Raw genomic sequence first — 21,253 nt, 5'->3', positions numbered from 1 at the left:
CGGAAAACAAAGTTATTGTCATAATTTTTAACTATTTCATAGCACTGATTTAAATGATATTAATATACCATAATAATGCCAGTACACCGTTTCAAAGAGCAATGAACTTTTAGTTTGAAATAATATTCAGTCTGACATTTGAATTAGAATACAAAATATTAAAATATCGTAAATAAATTTATTCAACAAGGTGCAACATCCTCTCTACAAGAGTAAGGAAAAACTACCAAAACAAAAACTATTAATGGGTGAAGAAAACGTAGAAACCTCAGAAAGAACCACAGGAGAGGGATTCCTCTCCCAGGAAGGACAAAAGTGCAATAGATGCTGCGATGAACACAACAAAATTACAATATTTACAACATTGATTAGAAGAAACAGATTTTATAATAATGGAAAGGTGTGTCAATGTTTAAAGTATTTATACATAAGAAAATGTCTGATAGAGATGAACGGAGCAGCAATGACAATTGAAATGGAGGAGTTATTGCCATTGATGGTAGAATATGTGAGTAGGCGGTCTTGTAATCTTAGACCACAATCAGCCGCCACCATGACCATGATCCACCGTGATGGTGGATCATCATCATGGTGAATCAGAGATCGTAATTGTGGATCGTGATGATCCACAATCCACCATTATGATCTCAGATTTGCATCAACCGTCATGATCTATGGTCCATGATCACAATCAATCAATTAATCAATCAAATTGTATTTGTATAGCCCATATTCACAAATCACAATTTGTCTCATAGGGCTTTAACAGGGTGTGACATCCTCTGCCCTTAACCCTCAACAAGAGTAAGGAAAAACTACTAAAAAAACCCTTTTAACAGGGTAAAAAGAAGGTAGAAACCTCAGAGAGAGCCACATGTGAGGGATCCCTCTCCCAGGATGGACAGAAGTGCAATAGATGTCAAGTGTAAAGGAGAACATTATCAAGATAAAGGTTTTAGCAGCATTGATAAGGGTAAACATTTTGAAGCATAACTGAAGGTCAATGAATTGATGGATTATTGTCAGTAATGGTCAAGTATCTGAGGAGAAATACGATGTATCGAGCAGTCCTGCTGCAATCATAGTCTATGGTCAGCAGCCAGCAAGATCATGATCCACCATCAAGATCGGATGCCACTATAGTCCACAGTGATTGTCCACTGCCACCATCAGGATCCATCATCAGCTGTCACCTCGATCGTGGTCCACATGCCAACACGATAAAGGATCCGCCATTATTATCACGATCAGCCAGCACGATACAGAATCCGCCCCATACTGGATCCACCATTACGATCTCTGATACGCGATCCACAGATCTTAATCCATGATGTGGCCACAGCCGCGGCCCTGGATCTGTGGACGATAAGGCAAAGGGACTCCGGGGAAGAAGTCAAGTCAGTAATATGCATTGACGAGATATGAATTTCTTTGATGTGATAACGGTTGAGAAGAGGAAGGAGAAGCTGGGAAGAGAAGCTCCGAGTGTCATGTGTCCCCGACCTTCTAGACCTATAGCAGCCTAACTAAGAGCAGGTCTAAGACAAGCCTGGACCAGCTCTAACTATAAGCTTTATCAAAAAGGAAGGTTTTAAGCCTACTCTTAAACGTACAGATGGTGTCTGCCTCCCGAACTGAAAGTGGGAGATGATTCCATAGGAGAGGAGCTTGATAGCTGAAAGCTCTGGCTCCTACTCTACTTTTAGAGACTTTAGGGACGAGGAGTAAGCCTGAATTCTGGGGGCGCAGTGCTCTAGTGGGTTGATAAGGTACTAACAGCTCCTTAAGGTATAATGGTGCCATATTATTAAGGGCCTTGAAGGTGAGGAGGAGAATTTTAAATTCTATTCTAGATTTAACTGGAAGCCAGTGTAGTGAAGCTAATACTGGAGAAATGTGGTCTCTTTTCTTGGTTCTTGTCAGGACACGTGCTGCAGCATTTTGGACAAGCTGCAGAGTCTTTAACGATTTACTGCTGGAGCCTGATAATAAGGAATTACAATAATCAAGTCTGGACGTAACAAAGGCGTGGACTAGTTTTTCTGCATCTTTTTGAGAAAGGACATGTCAGATTTTTGAGATATTACGCAAGTGGAAAAAGGCGGTCCTAGAAATTTGTTTTAAGTGTGAATTAAAGGACAAATCAGGATCGAAGATCACTCCCAAGTTCCTGACTGTTTCATTGGAAGCAAGGGCAATGTCGTCTAGCGCAGCTATATCATTAGATAATGTATCTCTAAGGTGTTTAGGGCCAAGTATTAGAACCTCTGTTTTATCTGAGTTTAATAAGAGAAAATTGCGGGTCATCCAGGTTTTTATGTCCTTGAGACATGCTTGGAGTTTAGTTAATTGATTACATTGTTCAGGTTTTATTGACAAGTATAACTGGGTGTCATCCGCATAGCAGTGGAAATTTACCGAGTGTGTCCTGATAATGTTTCCTAGTGGAAGCATATATAGTGAGTAGGGATGGGCATTCGATTAAAATGTCTTAATCGATCGTCGGGAGAATTAACGATTGATTTTCGATTAATCATTAATATTTTTATATTAAAATTCACTATTTATGGGCTATATTAAAATGCAGTGAAAATAGAAAGAACACAGCGTGTTTCCTCATTGAGATCTTTATTACAAGATGAACAACTCTTGTGGCAGTTAAACGGGATCCGTTCAATGGTTACACTTGAAAATATGCGCTGCTGTACTCTTAAGCAGCGGAGCCGACAGCTAGAAGCCGGTGCTCATAAACACAACTGACCCAAAATAATAATAATATAAAAAACAATCATGTTAAACAATAACTTAACCAAAAATATATAATACTTAGGTCTGACAGGTTTTGACAAATGTAACTCAAAACTATCAAAAAAGGCACCGAGTCGAGAAAGAGGGTGAGAGAGAGATTAGCCTACCTAACAATGAATTAGGCTAATTAACTTCAGCACCAGCCTACTGATTTTTGTTGAGAAAGATGAGCATGTTAACATGCTCTGGTGTCAGACGCGAACGCAGCCTGGTGACCGTCAGTCCAGCCGCCGAAAACACCCGCTCTGAGGGGACTGACGTCGCCGTGATACACAGGTCCCTCCGTGCTAACTTGGCAAGCCTGGGGAACCTTATTCCATTCACTTTCCACCAGTCTGTAGGGGTGCAATCCAGGGGTGGGGGAGCTTCCCTCAGAGAGTAGCAGTCCAGCAGTCGGTGGTTAGAGCAAAGCTTTCAGCTGTGCTCAATTCTTTTAACAGCTCCTGCTTCCGTTCTTCGTAGTGCGTTTCTACCAGTCTGGTGATTGTACGTCGTGACGGAATGTGATATGCCGGTTCCAATAACTTTATCAGTTGTCGAAAACCTTCGCCCTCAACAATACTTAAGGGTAGCATATCCATCTCGATGAACTTGCAGATCCGTTGGGTAATTTTCTCTGCTCGTTGTGCATCGCAGCTCCTCCGTGCTAACACAGAGTTGATGCTAGGTTGAGACCGAGAGCAGGATGCACCGCCACGAACCAGGGTCGGATGTGCGTTGTTCAAGTGGTACATCATTTGAGTCGTGGCCGAGTTGTACTTATACACAGCTTCGCAGTGTTGGCAGTGAACTAAGTCATTTTTTAAATCAAAATGGTCCCACGCTACACTTCGCCGTGACCTCTTCATGTTTACTTTTGAAATACACGGAAACTCGCAGGTAACTGAGTAGGCCTGTGGCGTTTTTTTCAAACATTGCCCCGTGTGGTAAAATGTTTAATTGCTGCCACATAGCGAAAACCATTGTATTCCTTCAAGACTCACACTACGCAACAGAACATGCATTAGTTTTATCGATGAAAAAATAGTCATCGACGAAATTCTTAATGATCAATTATTCGATCGTCGATTTAATTATGCCCATCCCTAATAGTGAGAATAAAATTGGGCCGAGCACAGAGCCCTGTGGAACACCATGGTTAACGCACGCAGATGACTCATTAATTTGCACGAATTGGAAGCGATCAGAAAAATAAGATTTAAACCAGTTTAGGGCGGTTCCTTTAATGCTAATTAACTGTTCTAGTCTCTGTAATAAAATTTGATGGTCAATTGTGTCAAATGCTGCACTAACATCTAACAGAACGAGGACAGACACAAATGTCTGTCCTCGTTCTGTTTTCATTGACAATTATAACTGGGTGTCATCCACAAAACAGTGAAAATTTGTGTGCCTGATAATGTTTCCCAATGGAAGCATATATAATATGAATAAAATTGGGCCGAGCACAGAACCCTGAGGAACCCTGTGATTAACTCTAGTGCGCACAGATTACTCATTATTAATTTGCACAAATTGGTATCGATCCGATAAATAGGATGTAAAACAATTTATGGTGGTTCATTTTATACAAATTAACTCGTGACGGCTTTTGTGTAACTTCTTTTAGTTATTTTTGCTTTAATTGGACGCCAACCAGGATTAAACAACAAAGAAACACAGTCATACAGTTAAAACCCCACAAAGGATACACGCAGTAGTTTTAATAAATATACACCCTCACAACATGACACATACAGTTTACAAAATCCCACCACATCAAAATTCCCAGTTCAGTTCTCCTTTAATTCAGTTCAGTTTTCTTTAACGTAGTTCAGTCCCTTTAACTCGGTTCGCCAAAACGTTTCTCGTCTCTGTAGTAAGTTGTGATGATCGATAGTCTTGAATGCTGCACTAAGATCTAACAGTATGATGACAGAGACAAACCCTTGATCTGAAGCTTTGAAAAGGTCAATGTCAATTTTAGGACAGTAAAACGTAGTATATCATGGTGCAAGTAATAAAATAAAATTATTGTAAAATAATTAAAATAAAGATATACAATAAGATAAATAAAATCAGCTGAGATGAAAACATACTCAACTCGAGGAGAAAGCCAGGGAGAACATGTGCGTCTTAAGTAGTGATTTAAAGTGTGCTAAAGACGGGGCAGATCTAATGTGAAGTGGTAGGTTGTTCCACAAATTTGGGGCGGCTACTACGAAGGTGCGATCACCTCTGGTTATGAGCCTTGTCTTAGGTATGTCAAGGAGCAGTTGAGTGGCTGATCTCAGCTCCCTAACTTGAGTGTGCGTACTGAGAAGTTCGGATAGGTAAGGGGGTGCGGAGATTTAAAAGTTAATAGTATGATATTAAAAACGATCCTGTGACAAACAGGAAGCCAGTGTAGGGAGCGCAACATAGGTGTGACATGGTCTCTCTTTTTCTTCCTAGTCAGGAGGCGAGCAGCAGCATTTTGGACTAGCTGCAGGCGTTTAATGGAGGATGGGTCTAAGCCCACATACAGGGAATGGCAATAATCAAGACTTTTTGTGGGAGGCCTTTGCCTTGGCTATTAGTATTGGTTCAAAAAAGCTACTACTGAGGAAATTTGTTTTCAAATTTAAAAGCCCTGTCAAAAAGAAAACCAGGACTCTTTACAGTGGAGTGAGTATTAGGAGCCAGAGGCCCAAGGGTGTCCACATCTTGCAGTTCAGATTGTCCAAATATAATATCAGTCTTATTGTTATTTAATTTGAGGAAGTTTGAATTCATCCATGATTTTATGTCATTTAAGCAGTCAAGCAGTGGCTGCAGTGATGTCTTAATTTTATGTTTCAGGGGCAAGTATGTTTAAAGGCAGCTGGGACACTACCAGAGAGAAGACGGGTGTTTATCAATGACAGAATACATGGGCCAACAGTGTCAAAGACTTCCTTAAGAAGACTAGCAGGATGCTATCGGACGGGCAATTTGTGGGTCGCAGATGGTGAACCACCTCGGATAGGGAGGAGATTAATATGGGTTCGAATTGACCAAAGACAGCTGGGCGCATGGGAGGGATAGGGGGTTCATGGTCAGTGGGCATAGTTAATTTTTTCAACAAATTATTTAAGAAAGGAATCACAGAGGACAGGTGCAGGCAGAATAGGAGTAGGACTACGGGGGTTTATGAGAGTATTACAAATATTAAAAAGAACCTGAGTTAAATATAATCGTAGTTTTTGCCAATTTTACCACTTTCTGGTAGTCAGATAGACAGATCTGTAAGATTGCATATGATACTCTGAGTTTGTCCTTTTTCCACCTTCTCTCTGCTTGCCGACATGCACGTCTGAGGGCGCGGGTAGAGTCATTTAGCCATGGCTCTGAAAGTGCTTTAGTGCGTTTCATCCTCAAAGGAGCAACAGAGTCCAGAGTGCTTGTGCAGGTTGAGTTAAAAAGACAGATAAACTCATCAGCACTGAGAACATCACTACAATCCAAGTTATACAGCACAGAGTCTTTAAAAATAGCAGAGAAATGCAACAGAGTTTGACTATTAATTATACGGCGGCAGCGTCCAGGAGGAGAAGGTTTGACCACAGAGCAAGGGACAGTAATCTTAAATATAACAGGCAGATGATCTGATATACATGTATCACAGATTTCATTGACAGGAACGTGTAGGTCATAAGACAACACAAGGTATAATGTGTGCCCCTTTTCATGTGTGGGTCCAGACATTGACTGGGTGAGATTAAAGGAATTTATAAGATTTAAGAAGTCTTTAGCCATTGGTTTAGTTTCACAGCATACATGTATATTAAAATCCCGGCAAATTAAAAAGTGGTCATAATCCATCGAAATACCAGCAATGAAGTCAGCAAACTCTTGCATAAAGTCCTTGTTGAATTTCGGGGGACGGTACACTACAGCACACAGCACGGGGGAGGAGGCATTTAACTCAAAGAGCTGAAGCTCGAAGCTAGGTGACAGTTACCGACTGGATTTAAATACAGTGGTTACTGTGACTTTCGTCAAGGCTTTCTCCGTGCTGTGATGAGCTCAAAACCCTGACTGAAAGTCTTCATAGACTTTCTTTTTCTGAAGAAAGTCGCACAGCTGATTGGATACAGCTTTCTCAAGGATTTTAGACAGGAGTTGGAGGTTGGTTTGAAGGATTGTGGTACATATCCTGATGATAATGATAGATTTATTGTATCCGTTAAAGTACTATTTATTAAGGGCAGAAAGTAACTTTGTAGGAATTGTATCTAAAATACAAGTTTTGGGTTTAGATGATGAGATAATTGAGATCAGCTGATCAGGGTGTTCAGAGAGAAGCTGTCTAAATAGCAGGATTCTCAGTTCCTTAAAGGGCCCATATTGTGTAAAATAAATTTTCTGGGCTTTTACTATCCGTAATTACTTACAGGGGGTCAGTAGGGACCCTCAAAGTATGAAAACAGTCCCTCCGCTGACCTTTTCACTCAGTCCATTCTGAGAAATATGTTATCGAAACGTCTCATTTTGTACTTCCTCCCCGTATGAGTCATACGGGATCGCACTTGTTTCTCAGCCCCAACCAGCCGGTACCAGTCCAGCATCTGAACCCACCACCCCCGCTCCCCACCAAACCTCCACACCGAACGCGACACCAAGCAGACTTGTTGCTGAGCTAGCAGCTTGTTAGCTACCACAGGCTAACCACAACAAACAACACTGAAGAAACACTGCAGCGTGGAGGGATGCAAGGAAGAGAATGTGTCCGTGCAGATTCCTCCTAAGAACGCTACTATTCGAGACCAGTGGTTATGCTTTATTTCTTCTGACTTTCCGTGTCGGTGTGCTCACTACGGAGTAAAGTCTACGTTACTAGGTTGTGAAACTCCGTTGTGAAACTCCGTACTGTAACTGGGGACGTTACTCCTACATTGGCCGACTGTCTTGCTAAAACTTGAACAAACATGAGGACGGTGTATCTTACCGTTCAGAAACATCCTGTTGTAACCGACTGTGAATATGTTGCTGGTCTATAGATGTATCCAAACATAAAACGTGTCTTTCAGCTGTGTTTACCAGAGAGAGTCAATGCGCCAGAATGATCACAGTGGGAGTAAGGTTTTCAAAGAATAGATAGAATAGGATTATATGGAAGTAACTTTGTGGTTACAACAATGAGTGGGTTGGTGTACACACTGACTGAAACCAATTGAGAATATATTGCAATAAACACCAAGGCGATCATTGTCAACATGAATATTAAAGTCATAGACAATAATAACTATCTGTTTTCAGGACTAGGCTTGATAAGAATTTAGAGAATTCCGTTTAAAAATACTGAATAAGCGCCAGGAGAACGGTAACCTTAACCAAATAGGATTGGCTGTTGTGTTTTCCTGGATGGGTGTGGCAGATTAAGAACAAGACTTTCAAATGAGTTATAGTTTAGATTCAGGATAAATTCAGCCACATTCAAGGAATGTGTGTATTTATATGACTAGGGGATTCATGAGAGATTTTTTTTCCTATACATTATTTTTTCATCACTGTGTGACCACTAGAGGTGTGCATCTTCACTAGCCTCATAATTTGTGCTTTAAAAAGTATTTTAGACTTTGGTCAGTAGGGGTGTAACGGTTCACAAATCATGGTTTGGTACTTACCTCTGTTTTGAGGTCACGGTTCAGTATGTTTTTGGTAGGGAACAGAAAACAACTAATTTTTTATTAAATTTTTTTCAACCCTGGTTAACTGAACAGATTATGGCTGTGTATTTCTTACCTAAGTAAATTTTACGAAAGTAAAATGCCTCTATTTCTCCATATAAGGACATCCGTTTGAAATGAAGAGAGTGGTGTGCTGAACAGAGAAGTTGAAGTTATAAGAGAGAAAAGGTAAAAAACAAGAATTTCACAGCAGAAATTGTGACAGAGGTGGAAGCCACAAAAGAGACATGTTATAGACAGACTGGAAGATGCACGTTTTCATACCGTAGTGTCCTGACATTTAGTTTAATACATAATCTGACTGGTATTGACGGAAATGCAGTAGATAAACCAGCAGCTCCGCCGCCAGTTGCGGACACAATTCGCGTGGGAACAACAGATAACTGACACAGCTGGTCTGCGGCGCAACATCAGCCAGTGAGTCCAGAGCGGTGATCAACAGTGAAGACTCTCGAGATAGACCGGTACATCGCGATCGACGGGTTGGGACAGTAATTGGTTGAAAACAACTTTTGCCAAGATTTTAGAAAGAAAAGGCAGTTTAGAAATTGTTCTGTGGTTACTAGGGACTGACTCATGCAGATTCTGTTTGAAGTGACTGGATTACTGCATGCTTGAAAGACTGGGTAACGTGCTGGTATCCAGGGAGCTATTGATAATTAAGAGAATACTGGGGCTGATAATGCCAAGAGTTTCTTTGAAGAGTTTAGAAGGAATATTGTCAAGAGAACAGGATTTAAGAAGTTCTCGCATTTAGAAAAAGATTTCTTCTAACCAGGAAGTGGAAGTGGCTGAGGTGATGGATTTTAAAAGTACCCTGGGAGTAGGTATTGTGCTCTGGCATTTTTGACAGCCAGCTGGTATTTATCCAACAGATCCTTCAGTATTTGAAATGAGATTTGGATTCCATACCACTTCGATCTTCACTCTTTACATTACATTATTAAATATCATTTAGCTGGAGCTTTTATCCAAAGCGACTTTCAATAAGTCCATTCAACCATGAGGGTACAAACCCAGAACAGCAAGAATCATGTATTATTATTATTAGTATTAGTATTATTAGCTTTGCCCTTCTGCATTCTCTCCTTATTTCTTTGGTGTTATTTCACGAGGTATGACCAAGGGCTTATCTATTTTTGTTCAGTGGAGCAACAGTGTCAACTGTACTATTAAATAGGGAGAAAAGTTCTGTACTTGCAGAAGATGGTGTAGGCTCAATGCTGGTAGTAGTGGGATCCTCTCTATAGGCTTCTGCAAACCTAAATGCAGTGGAGGAAATTTTAACGCGGGATCGTAGAAAAGCAGGAAGAACAGGAGAAGAGTGAGGCTATTTCAGATTAAAAATAATTACTTTGTTATCAGACCGGTGAAAATCTTCTACCACAGGATTGGAGATGGTAAGACCTGAGGAGAGAACTTAATCTAGGGTATGGGCCTTTACATGGGTAGGGCCCTTCAACGACAGGATTCAAGTAAGTTTATAAAATCACAGGTCATGGCTTCAGTGAGACAACCGATGTTGATGTTAAAATCTCCTAGAATGACAATACTGTCATATTTTGGAGCGATGTGTGAGAGAAGATCTGAGAATTCATTAATACAAATATTGGCTTTGTATACTAGTAGGCAGGAAACTGATGCCATGCTGTCTATTACAGGTTTCAAGGATTCAAAAGATGAAAAAGAACCTTTGGAGATATTAGAGCACTTGACAGAATCTTTGTGAATTACAGCAACTCTGCCTCTGCGTTCATGTAACCTTGGCTGATGAAAGTGAGAGAAACCAGAGGGAGTGGCATCAATGAGAGGGGAGAGGTAATCAGGGGTAATCCATGACTCAGTGATGAGGAAGCAGTTTAGAATTTGGGACAAAATAAAAACTGATGAATAAATTTGTTTCACAGTGATCTCACATTTAGAAGACCAAATTCAGAGGGGAGTGGAGACAAAGGTGGGATTACTGTCCTTTTAATTGCATTACAATTTTACTGGAAGGCATGGTTTAGGGATGACATTGCGGTAGGAATGTTATTCACTGGTGGAGTAGCTGGTAGTGAATCAGACGGTATTCAGTCCAGTCTCAGTAGCCACTTCCTATCTGTTATAGCCAGACCACACAGGGGAGCCACGGAGTCAGGGGGTTTGCGGACGGAAGGTTGTAACATACAGGAGGAACTGTAATTGTTGCAGGTGTTGTAGTCCGGCATTAAGATGTAGTGTGCAAATCACTTATTGACGGTATTATGAACCGCATAGACTATATTATCAGTTAAAACATGTGCGCCGAGGCCATTGGGATGAACTCCTTCCTGGGGCATTACAACATTACTCCGCGCTGCTCCATATGATATAAAGACTATAATTTCAGTTTCTACTATAATGTAGAAAACCTACGGGGTAAATGTTTGTGTTGCAAACATTGGTTTCTGTTCCCCTGTAATGCACAAGGGAACAAAGATCATGGTACAAGACTTAAGTTGACATTGGCCAACCCTAGTTCAGGTCCTAATAACTTCTGATTAGTGTTGGTGTTGAGGGCAGATCAGCGGTGGAGTAAGAAGGGATAACATGCAGCACGGTAATACGGCACAGAGCGTAGCGGAAACCCGACAGTTTATGAATGCACGTCTAGGGAAAATATTAACCGACATGAGCCAAACTAAGTCGTTTAGACATAAAATATGTCTTTTTTTTTATACATTTTCCGTTAATTGCCCAGCCCTATTTCGTCCTTATGAAAAAATGACCAGCGGTTCCAGAAAAGAAATTGTCAATAAAGTTGTGGAGTGTGCATGTAGCCTGCGGCCAGGTGTGGAGGCTAAAATGACCCACACAGCGACTGAATGGAGGAATGGGCCCGGCGATAAAGATTTGTTTATCATGGACCATGAGGGAGTCACGACGTCAACGCATGCTACAAAATCCTACTCCACCTACATTTTTCATCCGATTGAATTTGGTATATATACTGTTACAAATTTGTAATTTGGTGAGTTTTGTCAGGGGGTGTGGCAGTAGCGTGGAGGCCTATTTCGATGATTCCCCATAAAACATGAAGTGCTTAAAAGTCCATGTATATTGTTCAATCGGCCTCAAACGTCACATGTGCGACAAAGGTCCCTCCCTAAACATATCAATATGATAATATTCAATAATAGTCAGAGAGCCCCCTAGCTGTAACAGGAAATGTCATGTTTTTACATTCATGAAGTGGGCCTCTTAGCTGGCTTGTTGGTCAAGACACCGCGGCCTCAGCGCAGTCGCGTCACTCTACAAAAGTCAGGGTGTGAAGGCCTGTTAATACCTGCTTGCGGGTCTAGTTTTCAAAAAAAAAATTGTTCCAGGAGGAGTAGGCAATTGCATGTCTTCTAAAACCCACATTTAAATGCTTCCCAGACTGATGGACCAATATCATGTTCAAAAAAATCTTTAATGAAATGTGCGTTCAGACCGAACACAACATACATTTTTTGTGAGTTGAGATTACATACAAAATCAATGCACACCGCAACAGTTGTAGTTACTTCAGCCAGTACTTCGCCTATCCTCTCTTCAACTGTTTTCATCCAGTGTTTTCACAACTTGTACAATGTAGCAACTTGATCACTTCAACCACTAGTCCTCATCTCTTCGGGAGCAGAACAGTTGAATACTCACCGGTTGTGTTTATTTGTTTTATTTAACAAATTCTTCATCTTGGAGAAGAGTCTGATTGGACTTTTTATATCCTGCTTCATGTACATGTTCTATCATTGAGAGATTAAATCCAATGCAATTATGGTCACATCATAATTTATCCTCTATTGATACCCCAGTTACTTTAGATATAAGAGACAATTTAATTTAAAATAAATGAATCCTACTCACTTGATTTTGTCTTTTCCAAGTGTATCTAATCAAATTTGTATTTGAGTCTCCAGATGTCAACTATATCTTAAGAATCCATGAGATAACATATCTTCATTAGTGCATGTGGGTGATCTGCATGACTGTTCAAATCAGTATTCAAGTTGCCCACCATAGAATATCTCCACCTATATTCTGTAACCTACTAAATATTTCTTCAAAGAAAGTGGGGTCATCAGCATTAGGTCCATATGAATTTAAAAAGTACAGCTTTTGGGGCTACATCTCAATCTCTCTAGATGCACAAGGCGCATCCTATCATGATACCAAATGTGCACAGTCAAAATCAGTTAAGATAGTGTGTGTCATGCTAAAGCCCATTATAGAGGCTACATCATGTGATTAAGTGAAACATTTCATTTCTCATCCAAGAGCCTTCCAAGATTCTTAACAGATTCATAACTCATTGCCACAAGTTATTTGTCTTGTTCCCATGACATAGTAACTCGTGGCCACAATTTATTATCTCGTTCCCCCCACAGCCTAACTGACAATTATAATCGGTATTGGCGATTTCACATGAGTATATTATTTCTCATACCTCGGCACTGGAGGTGTAACACAGTCTGTTTCAGTTTTAGATTTTTATTGGCTAGATTTGTTGTTAATTTCCCAAGTTTGAAAACCGTCCTTTAGCGATGTTTGTTCCTTCTTCAATTTCTCCATAAGTGCATCTGTAAACTCCATAGATAGTTTGAGTTGGGAGAAATTGGCTTTTAAATCCTTTAAGATTTCCAGCTTTTGTAGTTGGTTAGAGATGGATGCAGCATCTCCCTGTCTTAAGCAGTAAAGGTGACGTTGTTTTCTGAGTCACTTAAGGTAAAATGGTCTTTGGTTCGCTAAAACTCCAGCTGTTTACTTTTTGCCATTGTTCCAGCTTTCAATTGTAGTTTTAAAATAGAGTCAAAACTGTTGTAACACAGCATTTTACAGTCACCTGCTGGCCTCTTCAGAATTAAATTCACCAGATTATGCTCTCCATTGTTTAATCCATGCTGTTTAAATGAGTTTATCTTCTTATTCTTTAATGTATTAGGTTGTCGTCATCTTATTAAGTCGTACCATGTCAATATAAACTAAATCTAGCATGCAACTGCCTCAGCCTTTGTTATTCAAGGTGGTGGCCATCATTTGGATGGATTATTTTAGCAATGCTGAAGTGTTCACTAATACAGATTTTAACATATTTGTGAACAAACCTTTAGAGAAATAATCCTTTTGGTTTTACAGAATAAATCTCTTTGACTTAAACACTTTCATGTCTTTATTGAGCACCACCCCTTGTGCTGGTGAAAAAAGTAAATGTACCCTTAGATATTATAATTGGTTTAACCTATTTAGGCAACCATAACCTCAAATAAATTGTTCTTGTTTCTTTAGGTCTGACCTGCAGAATGTTTAGGATGAATTATAGACTATTTTCTGACAGAAGTGTGAATTACTATGTGGTCTAGGCTAGGGCTGCAAATAATTATTTTGATGGTCGATTAATCTTTGGATTATTTTTTCGATTAATCAAATATAAATCGGATAAAAATACAAATACAAAATTTTAACTATTACAAGAGTTTATTCGTAAATTATTAAAGATAATAATATTAGACTTCCAAGCAAGTATGAGCGGGCCCTGAGGTCTGGTTATTCCAATGAAGTTTGAACTAGAAGGGCTACTAGCAGTTTCCAGTAATGGCATTGTTGAGCGATTCTGCCACAGCTGCTAAATATTGTCCTTGGGGTGTGTTCACGGAGTGACATTCTTTGTTGTCATGTTTGAGGCAGATTGGAGCATGTGCAGTGCTCGGGCCTTAATAATATAATATGATAATTCAAGTGAATTGTAGATGTAATGAGAAACCACACATATAAATGATAAACATACTTTGAATCTTACTACGTAATTACAAATGTAGAAAATGTTTGTTTTTAGTTCACTGCACATACAAAAGAAGGTAACACTTACTCATCACAGCAGTGTTGGCTTGTTAATGTGTGGCATTTCTCTAGTTTTGTGTCAGACCTTTCGCTGGTGCAGTGGGCCCTGGGTTCCTACTGGTGCAGGACAGGATCCCTAAATTGTGATTCGTGAATCTGGCCTATGCAAATGCATTTTTATTGATTGATTGATTGATTGACAAGGCCCGGCCTCATGTGGCCGGAATGTGTAGCCAGTTCCTGGATGTCGAAGGCATTGATGCCATTGACTGGCCATCATGTTCCCCTGACCTAAATCCAATTTAGCACCTATGGGACATTATGTATCGGTGCATCCAACGCCACAAAGTACTGCTACAGACTGTCCAGGAGCTCACTGATGCCTTGATCCAGGTCTGGGAGGAGATCCCCCCCTAGTACACCATCCTCCGACCCATCAGGAGCATTCCCAGATGTTGTCGGTGTTATGGAAGTTTTCTGGAAGCTGGTGAAAGGAGAACTCAGGCTGCAGCTGATGTCTTATGCAGAATATTTTAACGTAGACTTGATGCATCTAGGAGACCAGAAGGTGGAACAATATATAAACGCTAACAGAGTAACATGAGCAATTGTCAACCCCAGGTTTGACGATGTCTCCCACAGCATCCGCATATATCTTCCTCTACTTGCGTCACCCATTCCAACAGCACATCCATGAATGGTTAGAATTGCTGTCTGTCTCTGTTACATGTAGGTGTTCGCATCTTATTGGATAGTTAAGCCTAAAGTATGCATAACTAAATCACATTGTCTCCTTACATCTTGCCACTGGTGTAATATGCAAAGAGTTGAAGTTGATGAGAGTTGAAGTTGGTGCCTCTCTGTTTGGCGCATCTGATTTAGATATGAAAGTCCATGAGCGTAGACCGTACAATGTATTGTTGGTTGGCCCTTTATCTATAACCTGACCTTGGGTACTGCTTGAAGAGAGAAGAGTGTTTGTTGAATTAGACGGACCCCACTCTCTTAATGGTGTTGGGACCGGGTATTTGTGAACTACAGTTCGGCCTACATGTATACACTGTGTGCACAATTATTAGGCAAGTGAGTATTTTGACCATATCATCATTTTTATGCATATTTTCGAACTCCAAGCTGTATAAACTTGAATGCATATTGGATTTAAGCATATCAGGTGATGTGTATTTGTGTAATGAGGGAGGGTGTAGCCTAAGGAGATCAACACCCTATATCAAGGTGTGCATAATTATTAGGCAGCTTCTTTTCCTCAGGCAAAATGGGCCAAAAAAGAGATTTAACTGACTCTGAAAAGTAAAAAATTGTAAAAAAAAATCTTTCTGAGGGGTGCAGCACTCTTGAAATTGCTAAGATATTGGGGCGTGATCACAGAACCATCAAACGTTTTGTTGCAAATAGTCAACAGTGTCGCAAGAAACGTGTTGAGAAAAAAAGACGCAAATTAACTGCCAAAGATTTGAGAAGAATCAAATGTGAAGCTACCAGGAACCCATTATCCTCCAGTGCTGTCATATTCCAGAACTGCAACCTACTTGGAGTGCCCAGAAGTACAAGGTGTTCAGTGCTCAGAGACATGGCCAAGGTAAGGAAGGCTAAAACCCAACCACCACTGAACAAGACACATAAGTTGAAACGTCAGGAAATATCTGAAGACAGATTTTTCAAAGGTTTTATGGACTGATGAGATGAGAGTGACTCTTGACGGACCAGATGGATGGGCCCGTGGCTGGATCAGTAACGGGCACAGAGCTCCACTTTGACTCAGACGCCAGCAAGGTGCTTCAACGTCACACACAGGTGTGAAAACTGACCGGGGACACAAGTTTCAACCACTATTGGTCACTCTGGGCCCCATGACCCATGAGGTCACCAGGCCAATATAAGCCCAGTTCTCCCTTCCTCCTTTCTCTTTCTACGCAACCCTCCGAGAGGAGAAGTGAGGCGATCCAGCTCACTTTCTCGACTCATCTTTCCACGCAACCCTCCGAGAGGAGCCCACCTCTTTGTCTGCTCAACTTCAATGGAGGAGAGGTGCAGCTTGCAGCTCACCTCACCAAGGAAACCTCCTCCCAATCCAAGCTCTATCAACCTTCAAGCAGGCCTGACTGGAGCAGGCTGCTAAAACCTTCCAAAATGCAGCAACGCAAACAGCACAAGAGCTGCATCGCAGAGCAGAACCACAACAGGAGCCGCAAACCAGCAAGACGACTTCACTGGACGAACAGCACATCAACCACCTTTTTTCCCTTTTCATGGAAGGGTAACACAACTGGGCTTAATAATTATACTAGGCTAAGCAAAGACTGTTTATTCAATTCCGTGTGATGTTTATAAGTTTGATTCGTGTTGCTGTGATATTTTGGTTATAAGTTATTTGAAAGTTAATGTTAGTTATGTTATGTTCTTCACAGTCTTTCTCTGCATGCATCTAGTAACTTTCTCTAATTTGGCACCAATACACACACACACACATATCTCCACACACATCTCTCTGACCCCCGCTAGATGTTGTAAACATACTAGGGGGGATGGTTTATTGCCTTCATAGGGGCCATCCCCCATTTTGAAAGCACACTCACTCACACAGACACACACACTGATTTATTTCTTTTACTTAGATTTTCGGTGTGTTTTTTAATCCAGCGCTCAATGGGTTGCTGATCTTGGTTTCCATTGACCGTTATTAATTCTGTTGAACTACACTGCTCACATTTTTTTATTGTAATAGTTAAAATGACGTTAATATTGTAATTGTTAATTCAGGATAGTTAAACTTGGTTAAGAAAAATTTGAACATTTTGTCTTGCTAAATGTTTCTGTGTGGCATGACCTTTTTATAGCTTTTTTTTTTGTTTACTTAAAAAAAATTACATTTAAACAGTGTGATGTTTGTGTGTGTGTGTGTGACTGATCACAGGGCTTTTTTACTACCTGTCGTATTTTTATTTGGGGGGGTGCTCTATTTTTTATTTCTACACAAAGTAAAACACAATGTTAATTATCTGGTGTGGGTTTGTGTTTGAGTGAGTGAGAGAGAGGAGCACTCACTCCGTGTGTGTCTAGCCGGGTATGGCGCACTCTGACTCGGCTAGTGGAGCTCGTGCGAGCTGCCTGGCTCTCACTCGCTCACTCGGCTTGTGGCAGAATGGCTGAACAACGCCATCTAGTTGAAACTGCAAGCAGTCACTCTGGTTAAAGCATCATTTGAATGATTTCACATTACATATCGTATCTGAAAACCTCCACCAAGAAAGTTATGTTTTCTTTGCCGATCTGTTTTGCTTTCTTTAACATTGCAGGATAGAGTATTGGACTAGGTGGAGGTATCCGCTCTGCTAGTGCTGTTTTACTTTTTTATTATTTCTGTCTTGGATGTGTTTTACTACTAAAGCCAAATCAATGTGTGAAGCCAGTAATACAAGGATGGTTCATAGTTTTTTGCTTGCGTTTATCTTTGTGTGTGCCCTGTTTAGACTCTGCTGTCAGAGAAGGTGACTCAGATGATGGAGTGGGCCTCCAAGCGTTCAGTCATCAGGATGAATGGAGATAAGTTTCGTCGCTTTGTCAAGGCTCCTCCCAGAAATTACTCTGTGGTCATCATGTTTACAGCTCTGCAGCCACAGAGACAGTGTGGGGTATGCAGGTAAGAAGCAGCAGCAGTAGCAACAGACTTCTGCTGTTTTTATTCTAATGGAATAATTAAAATGTATTCTTGATCTCATTTCAGACAAGCTGATGAGGAGTACCAAATGCTGGCTAACTCCTGGCGTTATTCCTCTGCCTTTACTAATAAAGTCTTCTTTGCATCTGTTGATTTTGATGAAGGATCAGAAGTCTTTCAGATGGTAAGACAAATTCCTGTTTTGTTTTCTATAACCTATGCCATCCCGTTTTAAAACTTATTCCATACCTTCATTAGCACCCTCTGTGTGACTGAGGACTGGCAGTGCAGCCAAACAGTGCAGCCGATCTCACTGGTCAGTGGATCTTCATGTTAAATCAGCACACTTTTGGAGTTCACTGTCATAAATATTAGTGAAATTGATTTCACTGCAGAATGCAGAATGATGAGCAAAGACACAATTGCTGCATCAGAGACTCTGAAGGAGCCGAATTTGAGAAAGGCCACTGCTTTTTAGCAGCTCAATACCGCCTCAATATTAAAACGTAGCTTTTAAATAAATTTATCTAACATTTTTTTTTAAACAAATTATGATTCCACCCATGTTTTACACTATCCATTGGCCTGCCAGCTATCAACAAAGCAGTGCATTGTTATTTTGCATGTGCCTGACCACACACTGATAACTAACTGCTGTTCAAACACCATTGTAAGAAATTAATAATGTGATTCCTCTTCAGATAAGAAATGTGATCTCAGTAATGACTCAAAAACCAAATGTGAAACTTTTTGGAGGACATGATGAAATTATAGACTTACTTTGGAGAATTTTTTTTTCTTTTAAATATGTTTTTTGCAAATTCAACTCTGTGACCTATATTCTGTGACCTATATTCCTTCTCTCTTATTTGCGATCTGAGACACATGATTGCTTTTCTTAAATTTTGGTTTCATTTGAATATCTGATTTTTGAATTTTTTTTTTTTTACAATATATCTGTAAAAAGAGAAGATTCTTGGTACCCTTCACATGCATTTAGCCACACCAAAAAGCTTAAAGTGATTTTGACGCATCTCAGAATTATTTATAATAGGAGGGAGCAGATAACACGTCTAGGTCAGTAGAGGTAATGACAGGATTGTTATTATCTTCTTATGAATGAAGACTCTACCAAGGAACACCTTATCGCTAAGATAGTTACAGCATGGCATCTTTAATTTAAGGCCTCTCAACCACATGTGAAACAGAACTTTGGTCAAGCATAATAGGTCTTACACAATATTAAATGTGTTAGAAAAAGCATTAAGGTACAAATTCTCTGACTGTTGTATACAATTATTCAAAGTTTAACCAGTAAGATGGAATTTGATTAATAACTTTTACACCTCACTGCTCCGTGTATTGAATAATTTGACTATGTTTCAGCTGAATATGAATTCTGCTCCAACCTTCCTCCACTTCCCATCGAAAGGAAAAACTCGCTTGTCTGATACCTATGAGCTGCAGGTCAGAGGCTTTGCAGCTGAGCAGCTGGCTAGATGGGTGGCAGACAGAACTGATGTACAGGTAAGAAGTGTAAAAGTATATTATAAAATCTCTGTCCAAGTGACCAGGGGCCTTTTTAGACTCTAGTTGTCATTTTCTGTGCTGTGCTGGCATGTTTGTCTTTGTCACAAAATTAAAACGTGCTATATCAACGTAATTCGCTACATACATACAGTGTGTGTGTATGTATGTATATATATATATACTGAGTGTATTTACCCAAACAAATAAAGAGAAAATATTTAGTGACTGTTAAATCTTAACAAAAAACAAAGTTCTTATCAGATAGTCTACTCTTTTTAATCACATCTGAGGCTTTTTATTCATACATTTTCACCACATACAGTACTCTCTCGCTTCAACTCTCAAGCGCAATGCATGATCGCTTAGTGACCATTGGTTGTGCAGTAGTTTTCACGATGCATTGTGGGATATTGGTCAACTATTTATAACAATTCTCACTTAACACTCAGAGCACTGCAAACCAGCAAACTCACTATATTGTGGACTATATTTTGAGTAGTTCGTAACTTCAGTCACAGACAATATGTTTTCTGCCAAAGATAAGGCAAAACTGTATTATGGAAAATAAAAATCACATGTTTAAAGCAATGCTACAATGAAAACTGATTTTAAATGATTTTTAACATGCTTAGACAGGGTCATGATTCCAAGTGCAACTTAAAGAATGTTGTGCATGAGAGTGATAATTCACAGTGATATGTACTGGCATTTGCACCAGTCCCTGAACTTGCCTGGGATGTGTCGGTTCAGTGCCTCTTTGACCAGCACTGACCACCATGGGGTATGGAACTATACGTGTTTTTGAGGTCCAGCCCGGTACCTTTAGGGTTCCCTCCTTTCTGGACAAAGGTGTCAATGTAGGAGTTCCTCAGGAGGTAGTCTGTCAGGTGCATATCTTCCCCTCCACACTGAGCAGCGAGATGGTTCTGAACTGATCGATATTCTCCGAGTCTTCCTTCTTTGGAATCCACACCCTGGTAGTCACTGGTTGTTCAGACAGAAGCTTGTGACATACATCACCCTGTGATTCACCAGGACACATCGTCAGTGATGTTACCTGGGGTCATTGGCTGTTTTGTGTTAACGATCAGACACCTTCACCCAGGCGGCCTAACCGCTTCTTGTTTGATTGGATATTGTGGTTGACAAGGCCAGTCTGATTTTGGTGTGATCATGGTTAGTTGCATGCCTTTAATTAAACCTGAATAATGTTTTAATTTTGCCCACAGGGTTTAAGGAACTTGCTGTAGCACAGGAATGTCAGTGAGGTCAGGTATTCCTTCAAATGTCAGTTTCCCTCAACACTTTTAAACTTGGATTGTATTGGACATATGGATCATGTGTGTTCCAACATTTCTGCCGTGTTGCATTTTGCCGCCCCTGAAGGCAGGTCTTGCCACGCGTCATTGGTGGATTTGGCAAGAGACACATGAGAATCAGCACATGGTAGGGTTTAAAGCCATTGGAAGTCTTTTCCTGGTAGGATAACAGATACAGCACAGTGGTAATTTATTTTCAAAATCTTTATTTTTGCCATTAGAAATGTGTGCTGTTTGTAGTGTAAGCCTTGTGGTTTCATGTAGTCGATGTCCGTCTGAAGTGTGATAAGTTATGCTTCTTCAATGAGAGCAGCATTTTCAGGAGCTACAGTTGTCATGCACAGTTTTTATCAATATGCATACAAAAAGATCGTCCAGGCTGTCTT

The 21,253-nt window shown here is 40.3% G+C and overlaps 1 protein-coding gene across 1 annotated transcript in view; it reads left to right on the top strand.

Moving 5' to 3' along the window:
- LOC118111935 (magnesium transporter protein 1) overlaps positions 1 to 21,253 on the top strand; it is a 49,329-nt gene that overhangs the window by 4,616 nt on the left and 23,460 nt on the right. Inside the window, exons 2-4 of the mRNA XM_035160786.2 lie at positions 17,831 to 18,000; positions 18,085 to 18,202; positions 19,405 to 19,545. Of these exons, the coding sequence (XP_035016677.1) occupies positions 17,831 to 18,000; positions 18,085 to 18,202; positions 19,405 to 19,545 (429 nt within the window). The remainder of the gene's footprint in view (positions 1 to 17,830; positions 18,001 to 18,084; positions 18,203 to 19,404; positions 19,546 to 21,253) is intronic.

This window comes from Hippoglossus stenolepis, chromosome 7, assembly GCF_022539355.2.
Source record: "Hippoglossus stenolepis isolate QCI-W04-F060 chromosome 7, HSTE1.2, whole genome shotgun sequence".
Taxonomy (NCBI): domain Eukaryota; kingdom Metazoa; phylum Chordata; class Actinopteri; order Pleuronectiformes; family Pleuronectidae; genus Hippoglossus; species Hippoglossus stenolepis.
The sequence above is the reverse complement of the archived record's forward strand: the minus strand, read 5'-3'. Positions and strand labels throughout refer to the sequence as shown.